Below are 14,362 nucleotides of genomic sequence, written 5' to 3'. Positions count from 1 at the left end.
CTCTTTCCCAAAATATCTCATACCTGCGTGGATGCACTTTACGTTGTTCCTGGTCCGGGGCACCCTTGAGCAATAACTGCACATGATCAGAACATGGAGACGCAAGGTGCCGCACACTGTAAAAGCGAACAAGTTCCGCCAAGAATTTGTAGCCACCGCTCGATCTAAACGGACTCGCACATTTGCTGCACCATACCTCATATTGTCGTGGGTATAGGGCACAGCTGAAAAACCCAGGTCCACTAAATCACAAAGCATCAAAGTATTCCAGAAAGCTGCCATTTGTGGTTCAGGGCAGGGTGTAAGGGACATATGTTCAAAACTCCACAACGCCTCGTTAAAATCTCCGATTACTAGCCAGGGTAAATTAGATTGTGCACTCAAGTCTTGTAAGGTAGACCACATAAGATGTCTATTCTCCACCCTAGGCTCTTCATACACCCCGGTCAATCTCCATGGCTCACCGTTCGGCTCAGTTATGACAGAAACATCAATGTACCGATCATCCTTCCCCAGCAAAGTAACTTGATATGATTCATGCCAGTATAACGCCAAACCACCACTCATGCCTGAGCTATCCACACCTTCAAAACCCTTAAGGCCGAGACGACCCCTATATCTCCTCATCTTACTAGCTTCCTGTCGAGTTTCACACAAAAATACAAATTTGGGGGAATGCGACTGCACCATCGTCGCCAAATCTCGAACTGTTCGGGAATTCCCCCCTCCCTGGCAGTTCCAAATCAGGGCATTCATTGGCCCGAGCGGCGCCCCTCTAGGAAGCCCACCAAAACATCATTATCATTGCTAATAACAGAGCCATCCTCTCCCTTTAACTTCTTTCTCACATTTTTTTGGATGAATTAACAGCAGCCGGATCCGATATTACAGTCTCTGGATCCTCAACAATCTCGTCACTGTCCAGGGCATCCTTGGAGCCTCCTTGGTGTACTGGAACAATAGCCAAACTCGTACCCAAGTCACCAGGGGCACTTACTATATCATCCGGTCCTCTCTTCACATGCATATTTAGCAAATTACTTCTCACGTCTTGGCTTGATAGAATAGTATTTGTTGCACCTGGATCCTCAATCTCCATCGTTGTCGTACCCATAGATCTTGTGTTTAACACACTGTTATACCTTCAGTTATTCACAGGGATCCCGTCCGAATTAGTTGCATCATTGGGCGGCGCACCTCTGCCAACACCCCGACCGAACACTGCTCCACCTCTGCCTCTTCCACCCCCTCTACCTGATCCACGGCCACCTCCTCTTCCTCGCCATTCATCTGCCAGTATGAAATCACCCCATTCAAACTTAGACACATCATGCTCACCGGTGCCACACTCCTCATACCAGTGGCTCAACAAACCACAATTGTTACAGAAAATTGGAAGTTTCTCATATTTAACCATATACCAGTCCTTCTTTCCTCCCCGTGTGATGGAGACAAAGCGCTCAAGCTTTTTGCTGACATCAAGATTAGCTCTAACACGGACAAAAGCACCAACATATCCAGCCGGCAACTGAATTTGCACCTCAAGGATCTTCCCCAATTTCCTGCACATACCTTTGATCACCGGCTCATTCAAGTAATTGTCCGGTAGACCAAAAATTCTAGCCCACACAGCTACTTTATCCAGGACTATCATTCTAGGATTTGTATAGCCGTCATACTCCAGTAGAACTACTGCTTGATTCCTGAATAACCAAGGTCCCTGAGCCATCGCCATGTTCCAATCGCCAAGACATGCAAACTGCACTCTGAACAAATTGGTGTCAATCATACGCCACCGCACATCCTTCGCGGGATTCCGAGCAGACCTCATGTCCGCGTACAAAGCCACGGACTGAATCCCTTGTCTGTGTGTACCCTCGCAATTGCTAACCACTTAGCTTGAATATCTGGCAGATTCTCCTCCTCCCATACGAAATCGTCGCCCTCATCTTCATGGAGAGCCAATCTGCCGAGCAACTCCTCAACCTCCTCACTATGTGAAGTCTTTTTACTAGGGTTACTGCTGCCCGCTTCCATCTTGAATACCGCCGAGACTCCTGAGACTTCGTGCAGAACAAGGCCGCGAAGAAGCAAAGCTTCCCCCAACCCTAGACGACGAGGAGCAGCAGGCAATCAGGAGGGATCGATCGCTGGTAGAGAGAAACTCTGGGGTCGCACCACCGCCAGAGGAAAACGAAACCCTAGTCACCTAGGGGAAAAAGACCAAAAGCAAGACACGCCTCGAAAGAGTTTTAAGTTTGATCTGAACACGATAAAACTCTGTTGCACAAGAGACAATTCTAATACGGCATTGTTGTAAGCATAGTTATAGAAGGTCAAGGTAACACGTCAACTTGGAGGACAGAAGATGCACCAGCGCATGTGAACATCTCGTAGCTGATCAGCTTCTATTTGTCAATGTTAAAGGACCAACAATCCTGTGTGTATATGTCAATAAGACAGTAAGCCAATCGATGAATGATACATATCTTAACCTAGAGGAGCACGTTTTCATACGGATCCCTGTCTGCATATAAATCCCTCTAAACATCCATACTACATTGAGATTGAAGCAATGCCATGATAGTTGGCATATGCGCATCAAGTATGAGATAATCTCCCATCAGTTCTCTTTCTTGCTGTCCAGGTCTTCAAGAGCAGACAGTCTTTCAACAAGGGGTGGATGGGAGTAGTGGTATGCTGAGTACCACGGATCTGTGTTCATTGCCGATAAGTTCTCTTCCTGAAATTTTCAAGCATATATCAAGTTAATTAACTCAAATCTCCGCACCGCTATACTACATTAATGGTACGTACTATAAGTTTAGTAAAGGAGAGCTGTAAGAGCTTCCAAAAAAAAGAGGCGTAAGAGAATAAAGCAAGAGTAAACAAGAGGATGTTAGTAGTTTCTCAAACCAGCATTGAATTTTGAGAGAAAGTAAGTTGCTTGATCTAGTGATCGATTATGGTCAGATCTTGAAGCAAGGTGTCGATGTCCAGTAGAAAAATAACACCGACTCCATGGTCAACTATAAGAAAAGCAGCAAAAATCAAAAGGCCTTTAAATGGTTACCTGTAGTTTAACAAGGGCTCCCCTGAGCTCAGGAGCATACCCAAGGTTCTTGGCAAAAGCATCAGCCTGGACATTGAGATAGGATTAGGTATGCGACCAAATGTTTGAAAGCTGTCACGACGGAAAACTTGAGATGAATAGAAGAGAGAACCTGAAATTCAAATGCTCTGCTGACAAGGTTGAGGCAAAAACTCAGAAGGTGTTGGATGGGTATAATGGTGTGCTGTCATGAAAAGAATGTATGTGTCAATGGAGTAACAATGCTGGAAATCTGTAGAAAGTGCATCTCACTGCAAGTTTAAATGAAAGATGTAAACAGCTGACATTCGATTTCATTTTCATTTCACGAAGATACTACTGCTAGGGAGGAAATTGTACTTAAAACATCTCCACAGAAAGATAATAGCACGATAATACTTCTTACAAATACGAGCATGACATACCATAAAAATGATCAGTCCAATGATTACAGGCTGATCCTCGAAACCAAAACTTTCAAAGAGATCTTTGGAATTCCTTACAAGAGTGTATCCTCCGAATTGCATAAATGTAAGCAGCTGCAAGTAGAAAATGAGGTGAACAAAGGAATTTTAAACATCTAAAAAATGCTTGAGATGCTTGATTTTTCTTTTCTTTAATCAAATCAAATAATAGTTTCCCAGCAACCAATGCAATGGGGACACAAACTGATTTTATGATGCACTGTTGCACAAATTCTATCAGTAACACTAGAACAACACACATGAAGGTGCCTGTAACAGTATAACCCCTTGCATGCTTAAAATTGATTTTATGTTAACTTATGCTATAAATAATTTTGTTAAATATTCATTCATCTAATTAACCGTTCCCGTGAGTAGCTACTTATGACTCGTCACATTACATCTACTATATAGATTAGCACCACCTACTAGGGGCTTCATCAGAAGAAATATCTTGCACTTTTTACTAATAAACATGATACTTTACTAGAAACAATACTGCTTGATTTTATATCAGTTCTCAAAACTAGCTGTGTCTTCAATTCATACAAACACGTTCTTATCAGTGCCCCCGACCAAGCTTAATTTTGTTTCTTCCCTTATAATCAGTATACCATAGGCCAACTGATGCAACAAATAAAAATGGCACAATGAATCTCCAGGAAAAACAACACAGGATTTCCGGGCTAAGGCATGTTCACTTGAAGACTACCATATCTTCACGTAGCATTTGGTTGCTTGGATGAAGTTGTATGAGAGATGACCATCCAGCTTTTAGAAACCATGATTTTATTTGTTTGGTTGGACTGGGTAGGTATATACCCCATTAAAGGGAATATAGCTCCAACAACCAGGACAAATCCAAGCAGTAAAAGAACTCGGAAGAGCCGAGCCATCTATTGCCCGCACTGTCACGCAAGCGCACATGAGCCTAGTGCACAGCCCGTCAGGCCTACTTTTCTTTCCTCACTGTGACACTTCTCTCTGTCTCAGAACTCCTCTCTGTCGTTTCTGATCAGCTCGGCATTCCAGGTCTGTAAATTTTGGTAATGTTCTTTATTACATTTGCACAGTTGTATTGGAGCAGCAATATGTGTTGTTTATTATTTTGTACATGGACAACATAACACTTGAACGGGGAAAGACTACAATAGAAGCTGGATGTATGGTAGAAAAATTGAAGACACTAAGATCCAATGGCTCCAACTTCGTTTTTATTACCAAACACAATTCCATCCATGCAACCAAACGGTACCTTACCTATCTAGTATGCAAATACTAATGCAACAAAACTAATTGGCTGACTGGTACGCAGAGGACATAATTAGTTATCTGGAAGAATGAGAAAATACCTGCACAGCTACAAAGGAATATGCAGTGTGATTAAGTTTCCAGTGCCCAAGCTCGTGCGCAAGAACAGAAACTATCTCATTATCATTACTACACTGAAACAAACACAAGGATAACAATCAAGTAGTCGAACCTGCGCATGAGTTCCCAAATCGCAATGGAAAAAATAATGAACATAGTACAAAAAATGGTGGTTTGTTTGAACCTGTTGTATCAATGTGTCATAGAGAACAATGCGCTTATTCTTGAAAAACCCATACATGTAAGCCTGAAAGAGATTGACAGTTGAAATCATATCAGAAGACCATCAATAAGTAGTTAGCAATGAAACAAACTCTGAAAGCAGATTGATTAACATATACATTACTGTGGCTTGATCGAGTAGACCCATCCACCACAAAAAGCTTTTTCAGAGGAAACTTGAGGGAATCTGCCAACTTCTCTATTTTCTCCCTGAGTGAGCCTTCGGGAAGCTGTTGAAATCAGCAACTTCAAGTTCAGTCTTACCATGAAGTTATTATGCAGATACAGATACAGCATGGATGTACATACCATTCTCACACGAAACCATATTGAATGAGGAAAATGACTGATACAGTGCAACAAGAAAAGATACTCACAGGAGTGAATTTGTTGAACAGAGGAGCTATCATGATGGGGTAAATTGTCATCATCAGGAGAGCTAGTGCAAACATAAAACCCCAGAGATATATTGCTAGGTAAGGCCCTCCATTCTGAAGCAGTACAGGAAAAAGAAGATTAATAAAGTAATTCAGTTAGGTGACATATGTGTTCATCTGATTGCAAAAAGGCTTAAAGGCACAGTTAATAAAGATGCATGTTAGCATGATAGTTCAGAATAGAGGGTGGCACAGCAGAAAAATATGGTGTACCTGTACTATGACGATGATAGCAGCCACAATTGGTGGTGCGAGTACAACGGACAGCAAAATTCCCTTGATCATGTCCCAAATGAAGAGCCAGAATGTTTGCTGAGAAAGGGCAAGAGAAAAAACAACATAAATACGTTAGGAAATGAAGATATCAAATTATTAAGTGCTCCAAAGCACCACAAGTTGATACAATTCAAACACATACATGTATTTCCTTTATGTTCGAATTAAGTGCTCCAAAGCACCACAAGTTGACAACATTCAAATACATCCATACGTATATTTGCTTTATGTTCACAAAAGGAAGTGCAGAAACTGAAAAATATAGACGTACCTTGTTAAAACCGTGTCGAGCCTCAATAACAAAAGTCGAGTATAGAGAGAATGGCAAGTCTGTGATCTGTATTGCATCAAGTATGTATTAGGCAGTCACATTTACATAAGAAATTGGATTGCCGTAAGAGAAAATAATGATACACAATGAACACAGGTCAACATTGAGGTTACTGCTTAGGTGCTATGGAAGCATTCAAAAAGAACTGCTGATTGATCAATCTAAAGAAACCAGAATCTTAATTGATGCACGTTTGAACAAAACAAATGCACCTTATGTTATAGGTTAAAAAAACAACTAGTGAAATTGTTGAAATGGATATGGGCTAGGTGAACTCTGATAAAAGCACCAATCATTCCAATTGCGTTCCATTAAACATAGCTATTTTAGAAGTGAAAACTGTGCCGCATCAGTGTTCCGCTTAATTTTAGAAGTATCTCTGTCAGGACCAAAATCAGCAGAAAGAAAGACACATCAAGGAGTTTATAGGTGTCGAAAAACTATGAAATTAAATCCTGATTCTTAGATTCCTTCCTGCAATAGCTAGCACCATAGATAATCAAGCATTTGGTCCTTCAGAGCTAAAGCTAATGCGCCACATATACCTAATCCAAATTAAGTACAAAAGACTCTTGAAGATAATTTAAAACAACTGAATACGAAAGCAGAGAAAAATTAATAAACACATGTGGCCTTCTGAAAGAGGCAAATAAATTGATAATACCTGTGACCAAACCATGACACCTGCTAAGAATGCAAGGGTGTGTATTATCTCATTTTCTGCATTCAGGCCAACATTGGTTACTAACACTCCAGATTTCTATAAAAGGAAGAGGATAGTTAGAACCAAGCTCCTGCACAAAAAGGGTAAAGGAAAGCAAGTTGAAGACTTTGTATTACCTTCCAAAACCAAGGAAGAACTTTATAGTACAGTATTACGATATCACATACTATAGTTATGGCCTCACGTACAAAATTGAAATTGCTGCAAGAGGAAGTATACCTGTCAGTACAGACGATCTAAAAAGATACAGAGAATATTAAGTGGGAACACAGCTAATGAAATTAGGTGTCAGGAATGGTTTCTAAATGAGGTATGGTTGCAAGGATTGAGTGGAGTATTACAAGCACCTTTTGTCCAGGCTATAAGCTCTCGCCTGCTCAAATTTTTCATGACTAATTACTTTTGCCAGGGATTTTGGCAATGTTGGTAACTTAAGGGCTCTATGCTGCCTGATGTTAAGATATGTCTCAAATATGTAATTGAGAGTCATAAAGCCTGCAGAAGGGACATACAATGAGACGAGCATGTCAGGGATAGACAATAGCTACAACAATCATGATGACGATAACAAGGTAAATAAAAATACAAAATCTTGACTTTGCACATACGATCTGTTCACACAATTTTGACAAACTTATGTTAAGCACTACTGCTTGTAACTTAATTCAGAAATATTGGCTCGTTTCGTTCTAGTAAGTGATCATCAAATCTGCACAGTACCACATTTTGTGTTGCATAGCAGAGCTTGACAGCACAAACAAGTCCAGTGATCAAGGTGATGGTGACCATCTTCAGTCAAATGTAATTTTGCCGATGTTCCTGCCATGCTGAATACTCTACACTAACAGGTAACTCAATCTATCCAAAACCTCAGATCACTGCACCTGGATAACCCCTCGCACCCCCATGACTCACGCCAAAGCCATCAAGATCACTCGGCTACACCAGAGAAATCAAACTACCCAGACACGCAAACGGCTCCGCGGCACGGGCAAATCCAGCAGCGAAAAGCCCCCGAACCCCACTAACCCCTGGCTAGGGTTTACACGCGGATCCCGTGCCCATCGAAAGCCGACACGCCCCCAGGGATCGAGCGAGCAGACAAGCGACTACCGGGAATGAGCAGCGGAGAGGCGGAATCTTACACAGGACGGCCTCCAGGTAGGGCAGCGCCATTGGAGCCGGGGGCGTTTCGGAAACCGAGGCGCGGAGGCGGCTTGTGTGCCGAGCGAGGGACGGGCCGGCGGGAAGGGGGCCGAGCGCAAAGACGATGGAACAGTGGGAAGAGGAGGAGGTGGGTGGGTGGGTGGGGGGCGGCGTGATGTGGAAAAGGGACGGATACTTTGCTCGGGCCAGTTGCTCGGGGTTGGGGGAGGAAGGAACCGCGGCTGCGGCCACGCCGGGACCGGGGGAAACCGGCCTGGGAAGCAAAGGGCTTTGGATGTGGCTGTCGCCTAGCCGAATTTTCTTGAACTTAACTGTTTTTCCCGAAAAAAATGAATGGGTCGAATCTATAATCTATAATATCTAAATAGTTTATCCACATTAAACTATTTCTCTTAACATGCAGCCTATTCACCTAAGCACACTTGTCACATCAGCGTTTTGTTAGGGACTTACATACGGGACCAACCAATGCAGCAACCCTGCCACATAAGCCTTCAGTTACTGCTAAAGGCCCAATACAATATGTCCTCACGAGCACCCTTTCACTCTGATTCAGTGCTCTCGCAAGCCACACAAAACGCCCCCCTTCCCATTCCACTTCCACTTCCTCCTTTAATTCCCAACCCGTCCTCTGCCTCCATCGGTCTGCCTTCTTAGCCCCCAAACAAATCTTCCTCCTGAGACCTCCTAATCTCTCACATCCAGTCGCCGTTAGCACATGTACCTACACCCAACAACCGGGTGGCTGCTCGACTCCTTCCACCCGCCGATCGAAGAGATGAGAAGGATAGGGCATGTGGCGGCTATCGCGCTGCCCCTGCCGGAGAAATTGCCGGTGTTCTGCCTGAACGCGGGTAACATATGCCCGTGGTGCTGGTCCTCCGAGGGTCGGGCTGGTGGTGAGGCCGGGCAGGGCTCCGTTCAGAGCGACGGCTTGGAGGGGCGATAGATCCATCTCCTCCCGCAGGTTCCGCCCCGGCTAATTCACAGACCAGATTATACTGCAGGAATGGTGGAATTGCTTTTCCAAGCTGATGCTAAGGTATGGGCATCTGTGAGCAAGCACGACATCTTTCTCCCTATGATTAGAGGCTGATTAGACAGACTCTTGGTGTTTCTGATAGCGGATAGTTGTTTTGATGATTCTCCGAATTTTGGATGGTATAGAAGGACGAGCTAAAATAAATGCTTCAGTTTGGGTTGGCTTGATTCAACCTGTTTCAAAATGATATATGTCTTGAGGATATGAGAGAGAAGAAACATGATGGTGTGCATTATGCATCACTACAGGACTTTGCTGCGAAGCCTGCTTCTTTCAGGTACGATACTAGGTATACATTGAAAAGTAGCTGTCATGCAGCAGTAGCAGTCGCCAGCTAGCATGGCCTTTCTCATCTTGATGATCTGAACGAATATGTTTGCTTGGAAGTTCTGTAGGTTATATACAAAATTCTAGGAATTCTATAACTGCTGCACATTTTCATGGCTATTTATACAGTCAGGTCATTCTCCTATTTCACGTGGCTAGATGAGTTGCTAAAGTCTTCATTTACTATTGTTTCCTTGCTATAGTGTGCTTGGTTAGTATGTGCATTAGTTGTTGTTTGTTCCCTCGGTTGTTCAGTGTTGTAAGGTTTTAAGGTCGTTTGTACTTTTATTAATGTTAATTCAACACATTCAGTTCTCGTGTATGGTTAAAAAACCCATTCCATGTCTTAAGTTAACAAGAAGCAAGTTATTCCCGTTGATTTTCAGCTTCTACGGGCCCTCCAGTAGCACCATCTGTAAGTGCCATATCTATCTATCTCAAGCTGTTTTTGTTAAAGATCTTGATATGTAAATAGAGCATCATAAATTATCTTGCTTCTTTCCTGAAAAGGTACTAAAGTCGTCGTCTTCTTTATGCTTCTGGAGGACAAATTATACACTGCGTGCTAGCTGGTAATCATTTTCTTCGGAATAACTGGTAAACAAAATAACTGAAGCAATTTCAAGTGATGTCTTACTTGCTGCGGTCTAACTCTTAACTTTTTTCTAATTTGCATTCTCTTTCTGAAGGTTACTTCCAATACATGCAATAGTCTGAAGGTATATGCATATTTACGTTTCTGAGGTAAGTCATATAAATGTTTTACTGCAGATCATTATGGCTTGCTTCCTTTTTTATGAATTCCACAATAATTTTCTCTATACTTCCCTTTGTATAAGTGTTCCATGTAGATGTTAGAAAAAAGGCATATAGTATGGAGGCATAAATAAATTATTCTACAATTTCATCTTTAACATGGTCGATCACAGATCACTGAAACTATATAGTGCTCCCTAAATTATGAAGTTTTGTGCGAACAGGAATTATGAACATTATGGTTAAACTTTGTTGAACATTCTGCATTACATTTGCTTATTTTATCTGGTCAGCCACACCGAAAGAGTTTCACAAAGATACAAGTGTAACGACTATTTAGGTACACTCGTAATCCTAAAAAAATCAACTAAGACCTACAAAAATGTTATCGTTTGATCTAATTTTCCCTATAGTCGATTTTGCGCAAAATCCTAGATGTTATCAGCCGTGTTACTGAGCCATTGGGGAAGGCAATACTATCATCCACTCGCAACTCCTATTCTTCCATTCCCTTTTTAGGATCACATTTTCCAACATCTTACTATCGTATATTGCTAAAGATGTCTGGTGAAATTACTTTGTGAAATCCAAAAGTTATTCTAATACTAATTGATTTTAATGCAAAATAAATGTATCTTCTCTAAATAACAAAAGTATCTTGATGTTCACATGTTGCTTTTGTCTTGATTATGTAGTTTCCTAACATGCAACAAGTTCAACTTGACAGCTCTCCACTCAAGCATGGATGAAGATGTACATGGAAATGATTATGCATATTATGAGATTTAAAATTTCAGACAAGTGCGGTCTTTCAAATTTTCTCTATTACTCACTTTGTTTCAAATTATTCTTTAAAGAATGGATGAAAACATGAGAATTAGGAAGCTATTTTTTATTTGAAAGCTTGGCAACAACTCAATGGTAGCGTATATTGGAAAACTTTAACCGGTTGGTTCTGTGGTAATTGATTGTTGGTCTCTTTGTCTAAACTTGAATGATATAAGTAGGAGGATTGATCTTCCTTAACAACGCATAATACCAAATTTAGGCAAAATTTCCACAGCAACGCGCGGGGAATCATCTAGTTACTCAAAAAGATAACCAAAAGAATTGAATAGTAGATATTCTTTTTGGGGGTGGCTTCTTCTATAAACCGTCCCCTCCCAGCTTCTCCGATAAGTCGCCGCTCATATCTCACTCGTTTGGACTTATGGACTAACAAAATTAGATGATGCTTTGCGCGCTGACACGGAAACCGTGTTAAAACAAATGCATCAATAATCAATAAGTGCTTAAAACACCTAAAACTAATTACAATATAAATGTAAGAGTGTTATTAGCTCACGATTTTATGCAATCAAAGTATATGACAAGATGGTGTATAAAAAAGAAAAAATAAAGCGTGAACTATATGTTTTTTCTTCAAACGTCTGACGCGTATATCGTTCATGACCACACAAAAATTAGTGTGAAAATTGAATAGTTATTGAGATGCATGACCTGGTCGAATTAATCAAAAAGATAACCAAAAGGATTGAATAGTAGATATTCTTTCTGGGGGTGGCTTCTTCTATAAACCGTCCCCTCCCAGCTTCTCCGATAAGTCGCCGCTCATATCTCATTCGTTTGGACTTATGGACTAACAAAATTAGATGATGCTTTGCGCGCTGACACGGAAACCGTGTTAAAACAAATGCACCAATAATCAATAAGTGCTTAAAACACCTAAAACTAATTACAATATAAATGTAAGAGTGTTATTAGCTCACGATTTTATACAATCAAAGTATATGACAAGATGGTGTATAAAAAAAGAAAAAAGAAAGCGTGAACTATATGTTTTTTCTTCAAACGTCTGACGAGTGTATCGTTCCTGACCACACAAAAATTAGCGTGAAAATTGAATAGTTATTGAGATGCATGACTTGATTCCCAAGGGAAAATGAATGCACGATTTAATGAGGTGGCATAGTTTACATTGATAGATTAACTAGCATGCAGAGGCGCGGTGACACTGCAGCCCATCGAAAAGCCTGTGCATACGTCTATGTTGTCTTTTTTAATAAGAGAAATGGCCCCAGTCGGTTTGAGGGCGAGCAGTCCTAAGATTAGAAATTTTTAAACGGGTCATTCTGGTGATCCATAGATTAAAACACTGCCCAACAGTATGTAGGCATCAGTCACAAACTGAAAGTGACTGAGACGTCACACATCACAATGTGAGAAGGAGGATAAACCATCAAATATACATGCATGCCATTATTTTTCATGCTCACATGTATTTGTACTTATAAAAGGACCAAGCTCATAAAATATTAAGGTATTCTTATGATCAGTATGTCTAATTAATCATCATCGTCATAGGCCTGAGGACAAACAAACTTTTAGTATCTCTGGATTGCTATAACTTGATCACAACAGTAAGAGGGGAAAATGGTTGTAAAAGAATGCATATTCCTAGTAGTAGAAAAAATGGATTGACTCGCAAATAAAAATCAAGGAAAGTGCATTTTGCTACACTTCAATTCTGATGCTTTGCAGTTTACAGCATGATAAAGTGGTACTTGCCTTGATGGAGTATGCACTTGCAAGAAGAAAGCTCACAATTTAAGCATACGAACAGCGCCGATCCAACATAGGCTGATGCTAAAGCTTTGAAAATAATAAAAAAAAAGATAAAGGTTTGTCTTAATGCCTTCCAAAGCAAAGTATAATTTAGCCAGAATAACCTGTTGGTTGTTGTGTTCGTTGCCACAAATTAAGAAGACAGTGTTTCTAATTGCAAGGAAAAAGAACCCAGACGACTTCATTGGCATATTCAGAGATTGTCTTTAAGGAAAAAAATAGTAAAGCATACGTCTTTGGAGATGGAACTAATTCTCAATCTTAAAGGGAAAGCTGACTGCGCGCAAACCTGGAAACAAGGCAGAACTCCAATAAATGCAAAAACTCGAAGAAGCCGGTAGTGCTCCCGCTCCCTCCCGCCCCCGCTAGGGTTCCCTCCGCCGCCGCCGCCCTAGCCTCCTCCCGCCGTCGCCGGCCGCCGCCGCGCGCGCCCCAGCCCGTCCCGCGCCCCTTCCCCCCTCCTCCACCGGCCTCGTTCGCTCGCTCCCCCCGGGCGGCGGGCGACCCCCCACCTCTTCCCTCTCCTCCGCCCTCCCTCCCGTCCTTCTCCCCCCGCCGCCGTCGGTGTGGTCCGCCGGGCCCTGCCCGCGCGGCGCTGGCGGCAGCGGGCTATTCCTTCCCCGCACGCGTGTTGGGGGCGCGGGGGCCCCCTGACCGCGGCGGTGCTGCTCGGCTGCAGCGGTGTGGCTCGGCGGCGGTCCCGTGGGCCATGGGTGCCCTTGGCACGGCGACGCGGCCGTTGGTCGCGGGTGGCGCGGTGGTGCTGGCGGCTGGTGGTGCCCGCTCGGCCCAGATCTAGGCCCTTTAGGGCCCGATTTGTGCTGGCGCGGGCCGGCGGCTCGGCACTGCGGCGTTGCTCCCTGGCGGTGGCGAGGTGTCGGTGGTCTACGGGCGGTACTGGCTTCGTTGGCCGGCGTGCTGCAGCGTGGGGATAGGGACTGTCCGGACCCATATGGGTCCGGCCGGGCTGTCGTGGCCTGGCAAGTCCTTGTCGCCGCGTCCGGTCGGCTCCGCGAGAGCGATGGAGGTTGTCCCCTCCCGCCGGTCGAGTTGCTGTTGCCCTCGTGGCCGTTGTCTCCTTTCCCTGCTCCCAGGTCTCGTGTTGGCGGCCCCAGTGAGACGGCGTTGTTGGTGCGGTGACCGTGGTGGCACAGGCTAGTGGGCGGCAGATTGGGTGGTGCATTACGGAGTGTCCGGGGTGGTGGTGGTTGTTTGGGTCGGGAGAAATCCCTGGCGGCTCGTCCGGCTCCGACGTGGTGACGCTTGCGGGCGCCGCCGGACCTTCCTGAAGGGCGTCGGGTATACCCCTTCCCCACTGCCCTTCGCGTACCGGGGGAAACTCTAGGACCCGTTTGGGCATCAGCAGCGGCGCTGTCGCATTCCTTCTTGAAGGTGTTGCTTGGTACACGACGCTCCGGAATGCTAGGAACGCGGTGGTACTTCTCCGTAGGGTGCAACGGTTTCCGGTCTTTGTCGCTTAGTTGATCTGCCGGTGTCGGCATTTGTTTCTTTTTTTCTTTCTTTTGTTT

General features: G+C 43.4%; 1 protein-coding gene across 1 annotated transcript; it reads right to left on the bottom strand.

Annotated features, from left to right (window-relative positions):
• Nucleotides 1-2,379: 2,379 nt before the first annotated feature.
• On the bottom strand, nt 2,380-8,240 carry LOC119317435 (CAAX prenyl protease 1 homolog). Its single transcript, XM_037591886.1, has 14 exons — nt 8,062-8,240; nt 7,264-7,411; nt 7,033-7,117; nt 6,857-6,952; nt 6,133-6,198; nt 5,799-5,897; nt 5,526-5,639; nt 5,268-5,378; nt 5,111-5,173; nt 4,908-5,000; nt 3,517-3,630; nt 3,225-3,296; nt 3,074-3,139; nt 2,380-2,743 (listed from the first exon to the last, which is right to left on the bottom strand). The coding sequence occupies exons 1-14, from the start codon at nt 8,090-8,092 to the stop codon at nt 2,624-2,626; spliced, it is 1,278 nt and encodes a 425-aa protein (XP_037447783.1). The 5' UTR covers nt 8,093-8,240; the 3' UTR covers nt 2,380-2,623.
• Between the last annotated feature and the right edge of the window lie 6,122 nt (nt 8,241-14,362).

Source organism: Triticum dicoccoides, chromosome 6A, assembly GCF_002162155.2.
Source record: "Triticum dicoccoides isolate Atlit2015 ecotype Zavitan chromosome 6A, WEW_v2.0, whole genome shotgun sequence".
NCBI classification, from domain to species: Eukaryota; Viridiplantae; Streptophyta; class Magnoliopsida; order Poales; family Poaceae; genus Triticum; species Triticum dicoccoides.
This window is presented reverse-complemented; position numbering and strand designations above follow the sequence as displayed.